The 24,199-nt window shown below is 38.8% G+C and overlaps 1 protein-coding gene across 1 annotated transcript in view; it reads left to right on the forward strand.

Moving 5' to 3' along the window:
* The window catches only part of TBX18 (T-box transcription factor 18), a 50,595-nt gene extending 34,542 nt beyond the window's left edge, over positions 1-16,053 (forward strand). Inside the window, exons 6-8 of the mRNA XM_060752988.2 lie at positions 1,280-1,344; positions 7,888-7,982; positions 12,094-16,053. Coding sequence (XP_060608971.2) covers positions 1,280-1,344; positions 7,888-7,982; positions 12,094-12,818 — 885 coding nt within the window. The 3' untranslated portion in view covers positions 12,819-16,053. The remainder of the gene's footprint in view (positions 1-1,279; positions 1,345-7,887; positions 7,983-12,093) is intronic.
* Positions 16,054-24,199: the final 8,146 nt, after the last annotated feature.

Here is a 24,199-nt window from a genome sequence, read left to right on the forward strand (position 1 = left end):
GTGCTCCTGCTGAAGCAACTGGATATTTTTGTCTAGTGCAGAATCTCCTCAATCAGTTCAGGGATCTGGAAGTAGACTACCTGCACTTTGTGTTGGTTAAACAGTTGGGCCAGTTCCTTTTTGTACCTGGGTAGGGTTGTTCACATAGCCATCCCACTTTCCCTGGGCTCAGGCAGCCCAGGGCCAGGGGATGGCACTAACTGTCCTCTTCTTGTCTTTGGCTTAGTGGCGACCACTTTGTGTAAAACTGCTGGTGGCTGTTGCTCATTGCACCCACCTTTTTTTTTATCATATCAGGAGCGACTTGAGAAAGTGCAAGTCGCTTCTGGTGTGAGAGAATTGGCCGTCTGCAAGGACGTTGCCCAGGGGACGCCCGGATGATTTGATGTTTTTATCATCCTTGTGGGAGGCTTCTCTCATGTCCCCGCATGAGGAGCTGGAGCTGACTGAGGGAGCTCATCCGCCTCTCCCCGGATTCGAACCTGCGACCTGTCGGTCTTTAGTCCTCCCGGCACAGGGGTTTAACCCACTGCTCCACCGGGGGCTCCATTGCACCCACTGACATTGGCTAGAGTCAGTGGGTGCCAAGAAATGCCCATTATAGGTTTTTCTTATAGTTTTATTGCCAAGAAATCCCCATAATAGGCTTTTCTTATGGTTGCCGTATGTCAGAAATGGCTTGAAGGTATACAACGGTGACGACAACAACAAGCTGGTGGATATTGACAATGAAGATAATGCCATTAAAATTACTCTAGGGATTTTTCCATTTTTAACTATCTACTTTATTTCCATTGATTCAAACATGATTTAATCCATCAGTGGGTTGCTTCCAATAACTTTGCTCACTTGGCAGTGACCTCTTCAATATGCACAGTTTTCTTGTCATGTCTTTGCCAAATATGAATAATTATGCCACAGCGGTGTTTTCACTTTTTATATGTTTACATCATTTATTACAGAGTTTTTCATCATATGCTTTAACTTAAAGTGATGGAACGGGCTCTCCCCTATGGGAAAAGAGCCATGCACAATAAATAAAACTGTGTTAATTTTTCTTATTTTTACATTTTCCACTACCGATTTTAATAGCCTTAGCCACAGTTGAGTGAATTGCATTGCTAGATCCATACTTCCAACTGGGTGTTGAATTTATGTTTCTTAGCTTACCTAGTGACATTGGATGAACAAGTATGTGGATATAATGTGTTTGTATCCACAGATTTATGTAACTATGAATAGTTTCAAGACATCTGAACATGCTGTGTTATCTTTATAGATCACCCGACTCAAGATTGACAGGAATCCATTTGCCAAAGGATTTCGAGATTCGGGACGCAATAGGTAAGATTTCAAATGTTTGTAATTTATGCAGTTCTTGTGTTTTAGAGATATTAGGAAAACTTCATCAAATACTTAGCACTTTCTTTGCTGAGAGAGTATAGATTCCTTATCTATGCCCAAAGAGATGCTCTCTGTATTTCCATGTACAGTTGCTGTGTGATTTAAAAAAGATTTCCATATACACTACAATTTCCATTAGTTTTATAATAGTTCAACTATCAGAGATGCCTTTCCCCATCAATCTTGGGAATTATAGTTTGTTAAATTTTTCAGCATATTCTGTTGGAAGATCCTTAATCATGTGCATAGAACTGGTGCTAAGGAGAATAAATAAGCATTTCAGAAGTTTAAGACCTCTATCCTATCCACATTTATCAGGAATAAGACCTGGTGAATACAGTCGAACTTAACTTTTGGAGAAATGTGCAAAGAAAGAGCTGTTTAGGTGTCATAAATAGACTGTGAGTTAAGGAGGCATAGGGCAGTGCTACTGAGTGGCGGATAGGTTCTGTTCCTTAAACCATCTTTTTTCAGTCCCTGAGAAGCTTTCTGGAAGGGGAAAAACAATGTATAACCAATGAATGCTAATATAGTACCAGTCTGTGTACAATGGGGAAGAAAATAGTTGGTCTTTCACTAGATAAATAAATTTAGTTTTGGCATTCTCTATACTAATCTAAAAAAACTAATAGCATTTTACAAAAATAATAGATGTGACTTGAAACAACAAAACAATAGACAGTATGAATCATAAGACAATTTAAATACCCCAAGTTTAGCTTATCTTAAAAGAATAGATAAGGCACAGGCATACTCTGTTTGGACTAAGCAATTCCTGTTGTCATGAATAAACAGATGTACAGGCAGTCCACAAGTTACAAACAAGACAGGTTCTATGGCGCTGTTCTTAAGTTGAATTTGTTTGTAAGTAAGTTGGAACAGATACATTTCTTAACTCCAGCCACACATAATGATTTTTTTTTTTAGTTTTGTATAGCCTAGAGAAGGTTTAACACTCCTGTGATGTTTATTTTGCTGTCTTTCCCTTGTTCATCTCACTTTCTGTCCCTGTGAGAATTCGATTTTGAAAATGTTGGCTTGTTGTGGAAACAAGGATTGGTGAAAAAGCTTCAGTAGAGATACTTTTTTTCCCCCTAATAACTCTTTCAGGAATGAATTTTCCTTTCCGAGAGATAAGTTTTTTCACTTTCTTTAATCCCACACCCATTCTTAACAATGAGTCATTTGTAATTCAGATGTTTGTAACTTGTGGACTGCCTGTACATGAAAGAAGTAGGGAATTATGGTATATGAAATCACTATTCAAAGTGCTAGTTAATGGATGTGAAATTTGCCACGTAATTCATTCATTAAGTCATTGGGACTAAGAACTGACTTTTAAAATTAAAAAAACCCCAAGTTTTCATTAATTCAGTGTATGGTTATCTGCACGAGCCAGTATGGTGTAGTGGACTGAGCATTGCATGATGACCCTGGAGATCAGGATTCGAATCCTTGCTTAGCCATAAAAACCCATTGAGTGACCCCAGGCAAGTCATCCACTCTCAGACCCAGAAAACCCTGTGGTAAGTTTGTCTTAGGCTTGCCATAAATTGAAAGTGACGATTAGATACATAACAACGACAACAACAACAACATCCAACTGCAATACATGGGTAAAAGCCAGTAGAACAAACTGTATGGTTAGGATGACGACTGATCATTTAGTCCATGGAACATTTTGAGTATATGCTTGTTGGAGGAGTGAGGAGTTCTGAAGGGACCATCCTTTGTCTTCCACCTGTGGGACCAATACTTCTGTGTGAAATCACAGGAAAGAGCCATCTCAGCGATATAGCTCCTGGTTGTGGAATTGATGGTGGGGTTGGTGCTACCACTGGCTGCATTGCGGTGCCAAGTAAAAATGTGGCTTTTTATTGACAATATTGATACCTTGTTGATTCATTCCAAAATGTTCATATACACAGTTTTATCCTTTTAGATCTGTTTTATATTGTACAGCCACCAGTAGTTTCACACATAGTCCTCACTGCTAAACCAAGGATGAGAGGGGGACAGTAAGTGCCATCACTTGTCCGTGGGTTACCCAAACCTAGGGAAAACTGGGAGGAGGGGGGAGATATGAACAACTGGCTGTTTCCAAATAGAAACTGGCCCAACAATTCACACTGCCACATACTGTGGGTAAGCTCCAGGGCAATGCTTTTAGTGCATGCAGGGGGATATTTGAATCCCAGTTAAATGATGCAATCTGGTGCACCCACCAGACCTCCCCATTTATTTGAGCAAGGCTCAGACAAGGCTCATCTGTCTAGAAACTCTGCATCTTCAGGAAAATCAGCTTCTCCTAGGACTTGGGATGTCTGTTACACCTTGAAGAAATTATCCCAGAAGGTTTCCGTCCGTTCATCCCCCCTACAACATGCTTAGAGATGCAAGTAATATTTGGTTAAATTAAGATTGGGGACGGAAGGGTCTTACGCATCATGTGGATTCCCAGGAGCAACATCTTGTCCACTTTAGGGATTGTAACACATTTAGGCAGGTCCTAGGTTCACAGGTGGACCTCCGTCTGATTTCAGGAACCCGCTAGAAGCAATCAGTTCAGGCCTCTGGCAAAAATAATTATTTATTTACCTGGCAGGATGAGTGTTAAAAAACAGGGATAACGAAAAGTGAGCATTAGTGTATTGGTGTGAACATTGGACTATGGCTCTGGAAACCAGAATTCAAATCTCTACTCAGCCATGGAAACCTACTGAGTGACCTTGGGCAAGTTACACACTCTCAGCCTCAGAGGAAGGCAAAGGCAAACACTCTCTGAAGAAATGTTACCAAGACAACCCACATGATAAGATTGCCTTATGGGACATGGGAAAAGACTTGAAGGCACACAACAAGAAGGAATAGAATTTAGAAATAGTCCGATTAGTAACTCCGAATATCGTACATACTCGAGTATAAGCCAAGTTTTAAAGCCCTTTTTAAGGCTTATACTCGAGTCAAGGTTATTTATTATTTTACTCTGTTATTATTATTAGTTTTGTTACATTAATTATTTTACTTTATTTATTATTATTGTTATTATTATGTTTCCATTATTTCACTCTATTATTATTAATTACACTTATTATTTTACTCTGTTTATTATTATTACATTCATTATTTTCCTCTATTATTGTTATTATTACATTTATTATTTTACTCTATTATTACTGTTTATTTATTTATTTATTTACTTTGCTTATATACCGCTGTATCTCAAGCCCGAAGGCGACTCACAGCGGTTTATTTATATTTATTTATCGTGTCATCCGCAACCAGAACATTGTATTACATTTCTAACAGAACAAAACAAACAAACAGATAAAAAAACCACAAATTTTGCAAACTTGGTAGCTGATTAAATGTCCTTTGACCAGTATCTGGCCACTTGGAGTGCCTCTGGTGTTGCCGCAAGAAGGTCCTCCATTGTGCATGTGGCAGGGCTCAGGTTGCATTGCAGCAGGTGGTCGGTGGTTTGCTCTTCTCCACACTCGCATGTCGTGGATTCAACTTTGTAGCCCCATTTCTGAAGGTTGGCTCTGCATCTCATGGTGCCAGAGCGCAGTCTGTTCAGCGCCTTCCAAGTCGCCCAGTCTTCTGTGTGCCCAGGGGGGAGTCTCTCATCTGGTATCACCCACGGATTGAGGTGCTGGGTTTGAGCCTGTTAATATTCCATTTCCATTATTTTACTCTATTATTATTATTTTATTTATTAAATTTATTATTTTACTTATTTATTATTGTTATATTAAATTTATTATTTTACTGTATTATTAATGTTAATTATTACATTTTCATTATTTTACTCTATTATTGTTGGAAGGATACGTAAGCACATTTACACTGAAGAAGGTTAGAATAATGGTTTAATCAGAGTTGGATAGTTTTATCTTAAATTACAGTTTTATGTAGATATTAAAAAACATTTTACCTACTGATGCCTCAATTAATGTAATTTTATCGGTATCTATTTTTGTTTTGAAATTTTACCAGTTTCCCACCCTTGGCTTAAACTCAAGTCAATACGTTTTCCCAGCTTATATTCGGGTCGGCTTATACTAAATTATATATGGTATTTGTGACAGTGTTCTCCATATTTTCTGTTTTAATTTTTACATGCTAATTCTATTATTTTTGAGTTATGATCAGTGTGTCTCATTTTTTATTATTCCTTACTAAGCATGCTAGTTATTTTAAAACATTTTAAAATAAAAAATATGAGATTTAAAGCATTATTACTTAATTTTAAATGGTTTAATGCTAATGCCTATACATTAAGTGCTAACTCTATTGTTTTCAAGTTCTGAGAAGAAGGAAGGTGGTGGGAGGTGTTGTGATTTAGCAGCCCTGGATTCTGCATATTGTTGATTCTGCCTTTGTCTGTACTTGGCTTCAGCCCTATTCACCACCACTGTGCGGTTCCGGACAATTATTCCTGGAAGAATAGTCCCTTGGTGGAGAGTGTTGAATTGTTAGCATAATATAGCCATAATACTGATCTGTAATTCTTTTCTAAGACACTTGTAGACAAATCCATTTAATGAAAATCCCCCCCCCCCTTCTTTTTGTTAATATAATTTACATTCTCTCACACCATTTGTAGAAACCCGTGGGTTTGTGTCTTGAAAGTGAGGTTTTTCCTGGAAAACTTGGAAAATTGAGAATAATTTATAAGCTAACAGTTAAGGTTCTTCATGCAGACCTTAGAAAGTGATCCCATCTTTACTTGGGGAAGTATGAAAATGCCCTTTTTTAAGTAGTTTAGGTAAACATTACATAGCTTAGTTAAATAAAATTGGCCATTTGAAAGTATAAATTAAGATGGTGATAAAACGTGGAAATTGTTTGAAAGCATCTTGTATAAATTATCACTTTGGCTACACTCCTCCAGGAGGTGGGCTTTTATCTCTACTTTCACTACAAACGAAAAGTCTCCATTACCACAAGGAGAGAAAAATGAAAGCCATTGTCAAAGCTCATATTTAGTTAATACTTTATGACTTTTTTCCTGCAACAATTCTGACTCTTTCTGGCACCACTGACTTGGAAATAAAATATGATGGGAAAATACTGGTTTCCATGATATTATGATGCTGAAGTTCAATTGTAGTTTGATTTCTGTCTCCAAAGAAACTGAACTCCATAAGTTAATTGTATACTGCATAAAGAAGTACTTTGTCTTGTCCATCCTGCATATACTGCCAGTTATTTTAATTGTGTGATGCCAAGCTCCTGCTGAAGGAGAGAAACTGAGAAATGACTGTTTATGCCCATCATCATTTTATAAAGTTCTATCATTCTGTTCTTTGTCTTTTTTTCTAAACTAAAGAGCCCCAAGCATTTTAGCCTTTTCTGCTACAAAAATCTTTGTTGCCATTTCAGCATTTTTCTCCAGTTCTATGATTTAAAAAAACATTCCAGTAGTAGACTTGTAATTGCACAAGGGCTTAAGTGTTGTGTTTCAGAGAAACTTGTAGTTCAAGAGAAAAAGTTTGTAATTTATTTCTTTTTATATATATGCATTTTTAATTAAGATTTTTCAAGATACAGATAAAAATATAAAGGGTATTGCTGGGAAAGATCAGGGATAAATCTATAAGGAAAGGGTGGGGAGTAAAAAGCAAAACAAGGAAAAAAGAAAAAAAAAAGAAGAACGTGTCTGATAATTCTTATTAGTCTCCTCAATCTCAACAGAGTTTCTTGTCCTACTCATTTCCATGAGTAGGACAAGATCTACATGGCTGGATCTACACTGCCATATAATGCAGTCTGAATCTCCATTATATAGTCAGCATTGACCCATATAATTGAACTATATTATATGGGCCTACACTAACCATGTAATGCAAATTCAAATTGTATAGCCTATATCAGCTACTGAACTGTATAAACAATTTTGCCTCTGAACAAAAGATGAAAAATTGAAATTTTAGCAGTCTCAATAAGTACTTGCATGGCAGAGCAATATTAGATCTGTGTATAATGATAAGCCAGGACTTAAGAAAATAAAGTTGTGTTATGGTCTGTTCATTATCTGGCCATATAGGTCAGTGGGTGAAGGGAATATTTAGGTTTGAGGCTTTGCTTCGGATTTACAGAGTTATCATCCACATTGATTTGAAGGCAGCTAGTCTTAACTATAGATAGTCTGTGTTTTAAACTGTGTTTTTATTTTATTTGATGTATTAATAGCGGTTGTTTTTACAACTTTTATGTGATATTGTTTTTATACTCATGTACCATCTATGTTAGATACTACACTTGTAGTGCCTTATAAGCTGCCCCGAGTCCCTTTTGGGAGATGCTGGTAGGATATAAATAAAGGTTATTATTATTATTATTATTATTATTATTATTATTATTATTATTATTATAGTATTTCATGCCATGGAAAGAACACGATGATAAAGTACTGCAAAATATAAGCAATTTTTGGAATATTCTTCTCATAAAGTGTTTTTTTTTGTGTGTGTCTAGGATGGGATTGGAAGCTTTAGTAGAATCTTACGCATTCTGGAGACCTTCACTGAGGACACTAACATTTGAAGATATACCTGGGATTGCGAAACAAGGTACTAATCACATTTTGGAATTTCAAAGGCACAAACAGTGTTCATGTACTTGTATTCCATTTAGGTTAAAGGTAAAACTTCAACTGATTTAAATAGATGGGGTTTTGGGTCCTGTATTTTTTCTAATAATTAGATTGATGGTCTATACTACCATTATCTTACAAGAGGGAAAAATGCTCATGTAAAAAGCTTTTAAGAATAATAGCAGTACTGATTTCACATTGCTTATATTTACATTTACCTATCTTACACATCCAAGCTGCTGCTGCTGTGTATGTCTTCTTGTCAACTTCTTCTTATGGCAATCCTGTCCTAGGATTTTCTAGGAAGATTGCTTCAAAGGAGGTTTGCTCTTGCCTTCCTCTAAGGTTGAGAAAATGTGAGCTGCTCAAAGGGACCCTGCAGTTTGCACCTCAGACTGACCTCAGAGTCCTAGTTCAACACAGAAGCTGGTACACCATGTTGGTGCGCCATGTTGGGTCTTCCTTTTCTCTTTTCTTTCATAACTGATTTCTTTAGGTGGAAGGGAATAATAATGATAGCAGAATGGGAAATCACAAAGTGTGAGTCCAGTTGCAATGGAACTGGTTGCCAGTTCATTTCTGCCCCGCATCAAGTTTGCTTGTAATGAGGAGCTAGTACTTTGATTCTTGAAAGAATGCCTTATCATATAGAGGTATGGACAGGGTGCTCTTCTGTGAGTGTGATCAGTGGGAGCAATGCAATGTGGGAAGACATGGAAAAAGGCCTTCTCATCTGTTGCAGCCCCAAATATTAAAAAACAAAACCAGGAATCCCCCTCTTGCCTTACTTTAAAAGAACACAAAGTTTCAGCATTATTTCACTCTGAATGTCTCTCCTTAACTTCCTGTCTAACAAACATGACACTTGATCTAACAAACTTGACTCTTGCAAAGCAACCCCACTGAAATTTAGAAAAAAAACTTTAATGAATATGAACTGAAACAAATTAAGGTGCAAGTCGGCTTTAAAATCAGGTATCACGTTTTCTGGGCCTCTAATTAAAACAGTGACTAGAGGCCCAGAAAAAAGGAAGTGGATTTTCACTTCCTGTTTTCAAAATAAAAAAGCCCTACAAGGGCCTAAAAAGCTGTGGGGGTGTCAAATTATCCTTCAGATTCAGTCAAATAAATGTGGAAGCTTGGAAGGTACTGCTAGATATTTAGAGGCATTTTCCTACAAAATTTGGGAGGAGATTTAGTAGTATGGGAGTGAAGATATGGAAGGGTGTACTAGGATCCAATGAGAGCCAACATGGCCCCGGTTGCTAGCAATTGCTGATTTCTGTGTTAAATTACTTCTAACAGTGTCATGTTATATATGTCTACACAAAAGTAATTACAGTGTGTTCAGTGTGACTTCCTACCAAGTAATTGAATGTAGGTTTAAAGCTCAAATCTGAATTTAATGTGATTTAAACATTATTAAGTTTGGGTGTAACACACACGAGGCATTTGTGTCAGTAGCTGTCATTCCAAGATCTTGCCAAACAAAGTAATTTGTCGTGTAATAAACACCCTCTAGGCCTGTTAGACACATATTTTTAGAAACTGTTTACTGACATAACTAGAATACCAATTTTCCCCCTTGCCAAGCTGTTTCAAAGTTGTACACAACTATGAAAAATATTAGAAAGCTATGTGAAAAAATGTACCAACTTGTTCTGAAATCTACATCCATTGCTTCAGAATGTCAGGGGGGAAATTGTGCTGGAACAAGAATACAGGCCACAAAAGCAAAATACAAATTGTTTTAGCTTTGGCAAAGTAATAGGAAAATGTGCATGTCAGAAATATTTTTGATGGAGAGTTAACTTTGGATCTGAACTTTGCATTACGAAGATGCTAGCGAGCGTACAGATCCCTTAGGGCTGTTCAATATTAATTGCTGAGGATTATGGGGTGTAAAATATCCCTCCTGGATATGCCTTAGTTTAGAAAAGAGAGGTCATGTTAATGAGTTTTCCTCTAACTATATATGCCTTCTTGAAAAAGAATGCTCTCCCCCTCCCTTTTCTGCTTTGGGGCCACACAAGCGGTGGAAGTTATTGTTGGTGTTAGCAGGTGTTTAGCATTAGAGAGGGGGGAAGAGAGAAGGGCCAAGCAAACTCTTCCATATGATAGCCTTTCCCATCTCTTTGCCTAGAGATGGCTTTTAGAAAGTATACTTGTGCCCTGTGGCTTAAAAAAGCTTTTCCAATTTTTTCATGGATTTTGGAGCTGGGAAAGGAATCTGAGACACACTGACTCTGATCCTTACATTCATTGTCAACAGTGGTTATGTAATTGACTTGAAATGTTCAGTGTCATTTTGGATGGCTGATGCAAAAAGTAGGCAAAGGCAGAGGCAGGCAGACAGACCAGAAAAACTTAAATTTTTAAGAGTGGACAAAAATGGAATGGCCATAATGCATTGAAACCCAATACATGTGTTACATGCACTAGCTTCTAAGTCAGTGGTTCTCAACCTGTGGATCCCCAGATGTTTTGGCCTTCAACTCCCAGAAATCCCAACAGCTGCTAAACTGGCTGAAATTTCTGGGAGTTGTAGGCCAAAACACCTGGGGACCTACAGGTTGAGAACCACTGTCCTAAGTAAAAAAAAGGGGAGAAACGTATTTGTGTAACACAACTAAAAAACTGGCCAAGAAAACCATGCATATGAAACAAATGAGTAAACGTGAGAGAGATGAATACTCTTGGGGTAGCTATATAAATTTTTAAGTGAGTTAGAAACCTTTACAGATGACCTTCTAATCTAGCACATAACATCACAGCAATCATTCCCAAAGCAGATTCAAGGATGAGACAAAGTTACTAGTGCAAAAAAGATTTACAGTGAACCCTCAGTATCCATTGGCGTTTGCTCCAGGGCCCCTGTGGATACCAAAATCTGTGGATACTCAAGTCCCATTCAATACAATAGCATAGTAAAAAGATGTCCCTTATGTAAAATGGCAAAATTAAAACTTTATTTTTTGGAATCTTTTAAAAAACATTTTCAAGCCGTGGATTGTTGAATCTATGGATAAAGAGGGCTGACTGTACTGGTGTTTCTCAGATTTAGCAGGCATTTCACAACAAAGAAAGCCCATATTACATTTTGCTCCAACCACCACCACCTGAAATGAAAGGGATGGTCTATTTGTGGGCCAAGATAAGGCTAATAGTGTGGTCAGGCAAGTTTATGTACAGTGTATGAAACACTGAATGAACAATGCTGTGCTGCGCAGAAGTAAGTTCTCCTCCTCTCCATTGTGGAGACTCCAAGTCTGGAAAAGCTGAGCAGCTATAGCAGAATTCCTCCCTTGTGTCCTCTTGTAGCCAGGTTGAATGATGGCCATCTAGGAACATTAAGTTCTTGACGGGAACACTGTGAACTCATGTCTTTTTGTCTAGTGAAATGCTATACTGAATAAGCAGTTCAGTGTGCCCCTACTCCATCATTGTGTGTTCTAAGTATAACTTCTTCATTCTTATTTTGAACTGTGCCATAATGTTATGTGCCCAAGGTATGTACCCATGATGGGTTCTCTTGTTAAGAAGGGCCATGGTCCCTACCACAGCCAACAATACACAATGATCTATCATGTGTATTGTGCACAATGAACCCCTGTGCCGGCTGAACTGCTAACCTGAAGGTTGCCGGTTTGAATCCACGAGACAGGGTGAGTTCCCATCTGTTAGCTCCAGCTTCCCATGCAGGGACATGAGAGAAGCCTCCCACAGGATGGTAACACATCTGGGCATTCCCTGGGCAACATCCTTGCAGACAGCCAATTCTCTCAAACCAGAATCACTTTGTAGTTTCTCAAGTCGCTTCTGACACAGAAAAAAAAATCTGATTTGTGTCCCTTATGCTATCCTGCTGCTCTGACTTACTGCTAAGGTAGAATTTGATTACCAATCTGGTTTACTTTTCCTGATAGAAGAGATGAATACCTTCTTTTCTTTTCCTTCATTTTGGGCCTGGTCTAACCTCATTTAAGCCATCCTGATTTTAATAGATCATAGATGTAATGAATAGGATAGTATAATGAGGCAAATGAGCCTCTTTTCATTGAATGCAATATTTTAACGTTCTCTTCTAGGAAATGCTGGGTCTTCCACTTTACTCCAGGGGTCTGGAAATGGAGTGCCAACAACTCATTCCCACATCCTCCCTGGATCTCCTTGCTCTTCTCCAGCCTTTCACCTTCCTCCCAACACCAGCCAGCTCTGTAGCCTCACCCCAGCTGACTACACAGCCTGCGCTCGCTCAGGTCTAGCCCTTAACAGATACAGCACTTCCTTGGCTGAAACATACAACAGGCTTACAAACCAAACCAACGAGACCTTCGCAACTCCAAGGACTCCCTCATACGTTGGCGTGTCAAGTGGTTCAGCAGTGAATATGCCTGTGGCAGGCAGTGATGGTGATGGATTCGGCTGTTCCCAGGCAGGCTTATCGATGCAGATTTCAGGGATGTCTCCCCAGCTCCAGTATATTATGCCTTCTCCGTCTAGCAACGCCTTTGCTACAAATCAAACCCACCAGAACTCCTACAACACATTCAGGTTGCACAGCCCTTGTGCTCTCTATGGATACAACTTCTCCACATCCCCCAAACTGGCTGCCAGTCCTGAGAAAATTGTTTCTTCCCAAGGAAGTTTCTTGGGGTCGTCGCCAAGTGGAACCATGACCGATCGGCAGATGTTGCCCCCTGTAGAAGGAGTGCACTTACTTAGCAACGGGGGGCAGCAGAATTTCTTTGACTCTAGGACCCTAGGAAGCCTCTCGCTGTCATCATCTCAAGTATCTGCACATATGGTTTGATAAAACCTTTTTAAAATAAAAAAAAGTGTGGGTTCCTACAATGTACTCCTTTGGGTGATAATGCTAAACAGGATTGCTGTACCTTTTAAGGTGTTTATGGAAGTAGTTGTTATTTTTTTTAATTTAATCACCAGATGAAGTGGGAATGAATTTATTAAGTTACCTATGGTTAAATATTTGGATATGCTTTTATCTTCTGGGCAAAGCCACATTTGTTTGCAGAGCTGCCCATTTAGTCTCCTGGTAGTGTACAATTCATTTTATAACATGTTTGGCCATATGCAACAAATTAAGCAGGACTTCCTCTAGCATTCTTTTCTCCACATCTTTCCCTCTTTAAAGAGAAAAAAAAAAACAACACTCAGGTCTGATTTAGATGAAACAAAAGGAAAATAGATTTAAATATATAGGAATACATCCTTTTATAATAACTCTTCCTAAAGTGTTCTTACTACAATGAGCTGATGCCATCATGCATGCATTTCTTCTCTGTTGTAAGAGAGATAATAAACACTTGCGCTTCCATTAGGCTTAGTTCAGACATGTAGCTGTGATTTTCCTTCTCAAGCCTTTGTCATATATCTGGCTTTTGAGAGCCTTGTCTTTGCTATTATGATATATTGTGAGCATAGGAATGCCTACTAGCAAACTACAGATGCAATTGTAAGAATCTAAATTAAGCAGTGCAGAGGGCAAGATGGCTAACTTCTCTGTACAGAATGAATTTGAAGTGGGCTTGCTCCATTTGAAGAGAGTATAAACTATTTTCTATAGAGATTTTATATTTTAAAATATTATATATATTTTCAAAAAACATTTGAACTGCCTTTTCAAAGGCAGCATCCTGTTTCCAAATTTAGGGGAATATTAGCATCTGGTATTGGAGTGGCAGTCATCGTAAAAAACCTAGATATGCCTCACTAGGTGTACAGAAGTGACATATCTGCATTGGAATAAAATAGACTGTGTTTGCAAATCCACTTGATTTTATAGCTGGTTTTCATTCTAGCATGTATTGTTTGGCCCATAGAGTGTAAGAAAAAAGAAATCCCCACAATCACAAATACAGAACTTCTACACAAAATAGTGGATAGTGGCTTTAAAACGAATCATAGGAATCATCTGTATAAACATATACAAATATTCAAGCTTTCATTTTAGTAATCTGTTGCCTAAATGCAACAGTGAACTGAGATCAGAGCATTATTTGTCAGGTTAAGATCACAAATGCACTATCTGGCTAGTTCTACAGATATATCAACATTTTAGATTAGCCAGAGCTATCAGATATCTAATAATTTCTGACACATACTTCCTATTTTTCTTATCCTAGTTTTCAGAATTTGGGCTTCATTTTTTAAGGTGTTTAAATGCCAAATGTAAACTTTTTGCCCACACTCCAATTTGTGATCTGGAAAGTCCTGCATAAACAAGCAGTATTTCCCCACATGTGTGAGAATTGTCTCTGATTTTCTCTTTCAAAAGTATTCTCTGACATCACTTTGATTTCCACTCAGGAGGGCACACCGACTTTCAAGAGTGGGATGTTTGCTTTTTTCTAGTGGCTATTTTTGGAAGGCGATAATGGGAGTGAAGGGGAAATGTGCAACACTGCACACATGGTCCTTGGGCTCTCTGTCAATATTGGGTGTCCCTTTGAAACCATTTAAAATTAGGCCTAAGCACAATTACATACTACTCTTTTGTGAAGGATATTTATTGTACTGGCTGCATGGCTATAATTCCAGATGCTTTGGAAAAAGATTGCCAAGTGTATCAACACTAGAATTAATGCAGTTTGACACCACTTTAAGGGCCATGAAATTATGGAAGTTGTAGTTGATGAGGCACTAGCAGAGAAGGCTAAAGATCTTGCAAGTAAGAAGGAAGAAGCAGTAATAATATATGAGAGGGTTAAAAGTAATACATATGTGGGCCAATCTGTTCAGTCCCCAAATTCCATGTATGAAATTGGTAAAATAATAATAATAATAACAACAACTTTGTTTTTTACCCTGCCTCCATCTCCTTGGAGGGACTCGAGGTAACTTACATGGGGACGAGCCCAAACAAACATAGTTAAAATACAACACACTAAAATACAAAAATAACAACATATAACTGCATAAAACAACAACATTATAACAATATAAGAGCAACCATCAAACCAACAACCCATGAACTTACAATAATAATAGGCTTACCTTCGAATACTCTGAGTTAACACTGACATAAAATAACATTTTATTTGTGGTTCTGACTCTTCGTACTGCAACCATATTATTCCAGGACCTTTCCACGCAGCCCTATATCCCAGAATATCAAGGCAGAAAATCCCACATTATCTGAGTCAGGACTCAGATAACCCAGCTCAAAGCATATATTGTGGGATTTTCTGCCTTGATATTCTGGGATACAGAGCTGTGTGGAAGGGCCCCCAGTGTGACTTCCCCAAAGAAACAACTGTTCTTATAAAACATGTGATCTAAAAGGAAGGTTTGTGCCAAAGACAAAAAGCAAACATGGCAACCCAAAGTCAAGTTATTTCCCCCCCCCCTTCAGTTAAAGATTTCTCCAATAGTAATATATTGAGGCGGACCTCATGCACTTTGAGGGCTTTATTTCATAAAAAGTATTGGATAGTAGCCAATTGTTAAATCCACCAAAAGGATACTCAATAAAATTTGCACAATATTAAGAGCATATGAAATATTGCTGTAATGAAAATTTTATTCAGTTACATATCATGCAATAGTTAGTTCAATGTGTGTAATTAAATAAGCTTTAAGTTGTATGTTACCATCTAAAGGGGGATTTGATAAGGAAAGACCCATTGATGAGGCAAAGCTCTTGGTGTTTTACAGGACAAAATCCATCACAACAGAACCTGCTGGATGAGTGTGAACAGGCTATAAAGATACCTTAAGTGTAATTTCATCTAGAAATCCATTATCCTACTTTCTTGCAATAATTTCTTTGATATTATAAAGCCACCATATTGTAGTTTTCACAGCTTTTTCCTAAAATGCAGTTTCTGTTGTACATAGTCAACCGCGTGTGATTACAAAGTCCAGCTTTTCGTGGAATATAATGAATGCCAAATAAGCAGTATATCTATAATTATATATAGCTGTATTTTGTTTTTTTTTAAACACAGAAATGATATTAAAGTGTGTATCTAAAAACACTTTTTATTAAATTTTGAAAATAAAAAATGCTTCAAAAAACAACAAAATCCACAGCACCCCTTTCAGAAAAGTGTCATAAATCATGTTTACCTCTTTCTCTTTTTCCTCAAGAGACTCTCACTAAGTGATAGACCTGCCTGTGGCTTTATTTTTCTTATAAGGCAGAAGTTACATTTTAATTGAGAAATGAGGAGCTGCATGCCATTGAGTTGCAACTTCTAGCATCCCCTCTGTCTACCCTAATGATCCTGTGGTCATACAAGTTGGAGTCTGGCAACATTATTTTCTCCAGTCATCTTATATGCTCAAGAGAGGTTTTCTCCTGGAACTATCACTCTTTTCATTCTTTTCTTCAGCATAATCTGAAACAAGGAAGCCTCCAAGAACAGCTTACAATGGTATGTGACAAATGAAAGCCATCAGAAACATACCAGAACTATGGTTCTTTAGACCTGGATGGGTAGTGGAAAACACATAAAGATACTCAACAAACCATTGAGGAAAATGTGAAGATCTATATCTGGTTTCAATATGTTACTAAAATTAGTGTATAAATGCAACCAGCTGCATCTTAGTAAAATGGTGAAGGGGAGGGGAAAAATACAATCCCAGGAATAGGGAAAATAGCTCGGATGTAAGGACTGTTTTTTTTTCAAAAATTGTTAGAAAAAAGCCTACTTTTTAGTCTATTTGTTTCCAGTGCCTAAAATCTCTGGTGTTAACAGATAAGGAAATAAGTACCACTTGAATGTCATTTGTAGGCAATAACATCTGCAGCCCAGGGAGAGCTGGAAAGGTATGAAAAGCATGTGGCTTTCCTTACATGTTTAAATTTAAACCTGTTTCTATCTGTCCCTCTCTGTCATTTGAAGGTGAAGGTCGTGATGAATTTTGAGCACATGAAGAGCCGAATGCTGACAGCTAACCAGCCAGGTTTTTATTTTGGAACAGGAATGAGTGACTTGCGGAGCTGAACTAACCCCTGACAGGCCACTGCTATTTGCCACATGTCTGAATTCATTCCAAAAGATGTGATGATGAGATGAGAGCCATTTATCAGCTACATCTAGAAAATTAACACTTAGTGTGTGCACATTTCACTTGGCCTTGAGCCTTTCCCAGAGTTTTTCCTGGAAGTGTGTGGCCCCCATCACCACCAATAATTTGTATGGCAAGAATGTATTGATTCCTAGCAAATGGAGAAACTACTAAACAGCATAATGGTGGGCAGCACGATATGGTTGCTCCCAGTATAACATGGAACAGCCAGAGTCTAGAAAATTACAGGCCACGCTGTCTTAGGAATTCTTGGTCCAAAACCTGACTTATCAAGTCTGGGCCCTATGGGGCTATGCTTCAAGCCTTTATGTTTGTACAGAAAATCTTCAATAAGCATTTTGAGAAAAGAGAAACTTTGAAGGGAAGTTGGCAAAATTGCATTTTACAGATTTATTTAGCTCTGGTGTGCTGTGGGATTTGGAAGAGAGGGAGTTCCTTTAAAAATCATCATTTTGGTGCAGAATTACCGAAATTCTAAATCTCACCTCCATTAATTTAGTGAGAATCAAGAAAATAAAACCTGTCCATGGTTTTTTTCACTAGAAATTCTCATTTGTGAGCACCCCTTCAGAGTAGGATTAACCATTTACTAATCCAAACAGTGAGAACCAGAATGGTTGTGTATTGGATGAAGAGCTGGGTTCAAATTCTTGCTTGACCACGGAAACGACTAGGGGACCTTGGGCAAGACACAAATTCAAAGAAAGGTAAATGGATCCTTCTCAGAACAATTCTGGCCAGAAAACCTGTTGACAGGCTCAGCCTTCAAGTTGTCAAAGGTCAGAAATGACTTGAAGGTAAACAACAATAAACATTATAGCCTAAATACCTTGAAGGCACCAGATCTTATCTGATTTTGGAAGCTAAGCCAAGATAGAGTTAGTGCTTGGATGAGGCACATTAGATGTTGGACACTTAACATGAAGGCAATGGCAATCTACCTCTATATGAAACGAGGTCTCTGTAAATCAACAGGTGATTTAAAGGAACACACTCATAATACACAATAATTGCTAGTAGTAGTTATATCTTCTAGATGTAATTCAATATTCCTCTGGGTGTTGTAGGCATTACTTGAGCATTACTTGAATTAAAAGGCGACCACTGCAATTTACAAAGATTCTTATATGGAAAGCGGGGGGCTATTGGAAGCAAGGATACAGAGAAATAGTATCTCTGTTTTGGGTATGTCTTTCTTATCTGGGCCACCATCTCAACTTTCCTTGTTCATCAATCAAGATAGTCCTGCAGATTCTGCACCAAACCCTCCTAGAAAACCACAGCTTCTATGTGGCATTTCAAGGGAGGAAAAGTAGATGGAGGAGGCAAAGAAATGGGAAGTCTGACTTGGCCACGGTAGTCCACGCTCTGGTTACATCCCGCTTAGACTAATGCAATGCTCTGTACGTGGGGTTGCCCTTGAAGACTACTCAGAAGCTTCAAATGGTCCAACGTTCGGCAGCCAGGTTGCTAATAGGAGCGGCACTCAGGGAGCACACCACTCCTCTGCTGCGCCAGCTCCACTGGCTGCCAATTTGCTACCGGGCACAATTCAAGGTGCTGGCTTTAGCCTATAAAGCCCTAAACGGTTCTGGCCCTACTTACCTCTCCGAACGCATCTCCTCCTATGAACCGACTAGGATATTAAGATCGTCTGGGGAGGCCCTGCTCTCAGTCCCACCCGCATCGCAGGCGCGGTTGGCGGGGACGAGAGACAGGGCCTTCTCGGTGGTGGCCCCTCGGCTGTGGAATGCCCTACCTGTGGACATCAGACAGGCCCCTTCACTGCTGGCATTCCGGAGGAAGGTCAAGACTTGGCTTTACGAACAAGCGTTTGGCTAAATAGTGCAACGAAATACAGTAAGATGGTACAACTGAACATAGGAATTGGTATAAAGGATTATGATTGCGGATTCTGATTCTGATTTGTTTGCTGAGGCACACGTTTATGATAATGATTGTTTTTGAATTGATATGTTTGTATAATGTGTTTTAATTGCCTTTTGATGTTGTTGTGTTGATCTTTACTGTGTAAACCGCCTTGAGTCACCATTCGGCTGAGAAAGGCGGTATAGAAGTAAAGCAAATAAATAATAAATAAATTTATTCCAAGGCAGCACTCTTGCATCAACCTTGTTTAAAATAGTTATTAACAATCAGCCACAGCCACCATTCACAAAGAGCTTTATATATGCTGATAAACTTGGCTTAACAACATAAGCAAAAGACTTTGAAACAGTTGAAATCCAACTTACTAATGCCTTGAAAGAGCTCTCCAACTACTACAAAGATAACCACTGAAGCCTAACCCTGTCAAGATACAATTGTGTGCTTTTCACCTGCAGGACGGTGAAGCCAACAGGAAATTGAAAGTTACCTGGGAAGGTCAAGAGCTTGAACATTTTTCCCATCCTAAACATCTTGGTGTCACCTTAGATTGAACACTAACATACAGGAAACACTGCATGAACACCAAGCACAAAGTAGCTGCATGTAATAACATCCTGCAGAAACTTACTGGCAGCACATGGGGTGCAGACCCAAAATGAATAAGAACATCAGCCCTGGCCTTGTCTTACTCAATTGCTCAGTATGCCTGCCCTGTTTGGCACAAGTCTGCCCACGGGAAGCAGGTGAACATAGCATTGAATGAAACATGCAGAATAATCACAGGATGTCTTAAACCTAAACATGTTGATAAACACTACAAGCTAGCTGGCATTGCCCCCCCCCCATGTGTTATGGGAACTTGCTGCTAACAGAGAAATAAGGTTGAACACCGTGAAAGCCACCCACTGCATGGGTATCAGCCTCCTCCCAGTAGATTCAAATCAAGGAGAAACTTCATGAGAACCACCACTCTTCTTAACGTTCCCCCAGCAACAGCAAGAGTATCCTGGGCAGCTAAACCAGGAAATTCCAATTGGATGCCCCCCCCCCCCCATGAGGGTTTGCCTCCAGGGGCAAACCAAGAATGGGCAACTTGGAAGGCCCTGAACGGACTCAGAAGTGGAGTGGGCAGTTCAAAAGACAACCTGGCAAAATGGCACTCCCTATAAGAATCCTGCGCCTTGTGCGACTGTGGAGCAGAACAGACAACTCCGCATGTGTATGCTTGTCCGCAATGTTCTGCCTCTTGTACAGAGGAAGAATTGTTTGAGGCTACAGACAATGCGGTCACTGTTGTCCGTTTTTGGTTAAAAGATATTTAGCCACCTGTGCTCCTTCTATTTTTATCAGTTTCATACTCATTTCTGCAATGCTTTTGCTACCAAATAAATAAATAAATAAACGCACTAGTTAGCGAAGGAAGTTCTCCACTATTTGACACTGTGCCTCCATTAGGTCTATCATTTCCTCTTCAGATTTCATTTGATCTGAAATCAGTGGAGTTATGTTTGCCGTATGACTTGACCTAGTACCATTCAATCATCAAAGTAGATAGTTATGCCCAGTCTTCTTTTCCAGCGATTTTTTAAGCAATAAAATGATTCATCTTCCCCTGTTTTTCTTTTAATTGGGGTTATAACCTCAGTTAAAAGATATTTGAATAATTTTCATCTGCTGTTCTTTCCCCTTTGTGTTTTTACTATAAAACTGTCAAAGATTAGTTTCACAGTCACTTTTCTGTGGTATCTATATTGTCTGTTTATTTATATTAGCTGGCCCTGTTGCTTCTGCTGTAGGGCATTCTATTTGTTCAGCAACTTTTATGAATTCCAGTCTCTTGCAACACTTCTTTCTCTTGCTGTGTTCCTTTAATTGACCCTTTCATATAAGTATGAATTATTATCTGACACAGTTTTTGGTTGGAACAGTTTGTGTTGTTTTTCTTTCATTAATTGGCTTCCACCCACAGAATTATTTCCTTCTGCTCTTTTTTCTTTTCGTCTCCTTTCATTGGGTCTCTCTTTTTCTTCATTCTCTCCACTACCTGGTATTGGTGAGTAGTTCTCCCCTCCCTCCCTGCCCCATTTTCAAATGCTTTATCTCTGGGGAAGGGTTATTACTCAATTGTTAGTTCCATCTATTAGAGACTGAATGAATCGATAGGATTTATGAAAGCCCTGTCTTACTGTTCAAGGATTGATTGAATGCCTAAATCTAGTTGGGACTAGTTACAAAGTCAGCCATACTTTGCAGGAAACAGGGTCTCAGTATGGATTATGGCCTATAAATGTAGGACAAAGAAAGAATCCTGTCTGAAAAACTGGAGAGCTACAGCCAGCCAATATAGATCAGGTGTGAGCTTCATTTGGTCTTCCAGGGTTGCAAGATTTCAGTCCCTAACACTCTCCACTGTCAACTATTCTGGACAGTGCTGCTTGTACATATAGTCCAAAAATATCTGAAAAACTGATTCCTTTGGGGTTAATAGCATTGTAACCAGATGGACACGGCCTAACATCTTTTCTTTATCTTTTAATTGTGGTTACGCTATCCATTTTCACATTTTGTGATCTTTTTCATTGCACTTTTGCTGTCTGTAGACAATGCATTAGAAAAATAATTCTAATCCTTCCATTCAAAATGACTACCTCCTTTTGGTTTGCGCTCTCTGTAAAATACTTCCAGTACTTACTGTAATAGACCAAGTAACAACTCCCTTTTTCTGCACCCTATTTACTGAAGATGATGTTTTAGCAATCTTCTATCTTTCCATTCTATATTTTCTTCTTCCAGATCTGAACAGGTCCAATGAGATTTGGTATGGTTTTCTCTTCCCTTTAATCCCTGTTGCGGATTGGGAAAATCTAGAATTTCCCCCACAGTGGAAAGTTGCCTTCTCCATATGCTAAAAACATCATCCATTATTCTCTACAACAGTTATGAATACATAATTCATGATCCCTACATACCCTATATATAGGAACCATGAAAATGCCTCCACAATCCTACTTACTGGGAAACAACCACAGTGATTGATGTGTGTCTTTTCTCCTGTTGATCAGGGATAAACTACCTCATGTTGCCACTTTGCATAGATGATCTTTGTTGCAATAGGATAATTGTCTGTTGTACCTGGGATCGCTCACAAAGGAGGGTGGAAATGTCCCTTGCTTTCCAAACCACAGGGGAACAGATCCCTGTCTATCACAGCAGCTGCATCCCAGGCTCCATCTGTACTGCCATATAATGGAACTGCATCATATGGCAGTGTAAATTCATATAATCCAGTTTATTTCAGTTTAATTGCATTCTGAAACTACATTATATAGCAGTATAGATGAGGCCCCAGTAAGTAGGGTTGAGTTGGAATGGTGTTTTACCATGTATATCTCCCTTACAGGATTCCAGTCATCTTCCTTTTCTTTGAGAGTATCATATAATTCTAAGTACCAGTTGCTGCAGAGCATGAACATGACAAGATTCAATCATGTTCATGTCTTGCTTCCGGGTTTTCCATGAGCATCTGTTTGGCCATTGTGAGACCAGAAAGCTGAACTAGATTGGACTTTGTTGGGATCATTTCTTTTGGGGTTTTTCATACATTTCCCTTCTTCACACATCATCCTACTTTCCTTCTCTTATTCTCCATGTCCAGTGATACATTTGCAGGAAGGATGATTTCTGTCATTCTTCTTTCAAACTGCATACTATCTTATTGTTTATGTTCTTAATATATATTATGTGACTACCACTACCACAGTGATGACAACAGCAAAACTTCACCTTGAAAGCTGTTAAAGCTATTACTCCAAAGCTCTCACTGTTGAAGTGTCCCTAAGCGACTGGAAGGAGCATTAAACAATCTTACTTCTTTCACTATTTCTTCCTAATCCAGGTTTGGGGAAAATATGGTCCTCAGGATTCAGACCCTCCACCATGTCACAGATTAACAATATGTTTGCCCAAGCAACATTGGAATGTGGTAAAAATTTAACAAGTTTTTAATGAGAGAGAACACACAGGCTAGTAGAAGCTGAAGCACTTTGCTTTTCCTCTAACCTACTAGAAAGGGCAAAACCCAATCATTTCTCTCCTCTTTCGCTGTTGAGTTCATTGAATGCAAGCAACTTTTGTACCCTAGACTCTGACTGCAGCAGTTGAAGCAAGATGAAGACAAAGAGGGAAAACTGGAACACGTTCAAAACAGCTGAAAAGTAGAATGATAGAGAAATAATCAAGACTGATTCTGTCAAATCAGAACAGTTGGAGAGTGTGCAGATGTGATTTAATTAGCATAGGTGAGAAAAGGTAAAAGCGGCAGTCTAGCAAGATGTAGAAGACCAAACTATTTCCATCCAGTGCTATTCCACTCAATGCCACCTCTTTCAGTCACAATATGTTAGGGTTATGCAGAGCACAGACATGATCTTAGCACCTCTAATCAATACTTTGCCATCCAAAATTTATTTTTCTGAGCCACCTCTTCCTTTCCCTACTCAAACTTGAAAATAGATTTGTTTATTGACTAGTCCTCTGACCACATCAACAGTAAAAGACAACAGTAAAAGACAACTAAACACAAATCCCTATCCTAACACTCTTATCATAATTAGATAAAATACATTTAAAACTTGATTAAGTAATAAGTAAAGGTAAAGGTTTTCCTTGACATTAAGTTTAGTCGTGTTCGACTCTGTGGGGTGGTGCTCAGCTCCATTTCTAAGATGAAGAGCCGGCGTTGTCTGTAGACATCTCCAAGGTCATGTGGCCGGCCTGACTGCATGAAGCACCGTTACCTTCCCATTGGAGCAGTACCTATTCATCTCACATTTACATGTTTTTGAGCTGCTAGCAGTGGGAGCTCATTCTGTTCTCTTGTTTCGAGCTACCAATCTTTCGGCCAGCAACTTCAGCAGCTCAGCAGTTTAACCCTATGCACCACCAGGGGCTCCATAACGTTGGTAAAAACATTAAATTAAGTTACAAAACGATTTTAAATAAATTCATTGCCATGACAAAAGACCCTGTTTTGTGAGAGAAAGAGATCTCGCAGTTGGGCAGCTGTGCAACGGACTGTGTGCAGATTCTCCCCAGAAAGAAAATCGGGCAGTTTGGCATTTGGATCCCAGTTGGTTGTTCTAATCAGAAGTTGTACTTATTGAGATCTCACCTTGGCATATAAACAACAATCAAACAAAATATGCACGATGTCCTCTATGCTGGAGTACCACAGATGCAGGTTCT

The sequence above is a fragment of the Anolis sagrei genome, chromosome 1 (genome assembly GCF_037176765.1).
Source record: "Anolis sagrei isolate rAnoSag1 chromosome 1, rAnoSag1.mat, whole genome shotgun sequence".
Classification (NCBI taxonomy): domain Eukaryota; kingdom Metazoa; phylum Chordata; class Lepidosauria; order Squamata; family Dactyloidae; genus Anolis; species Anolis sagrei.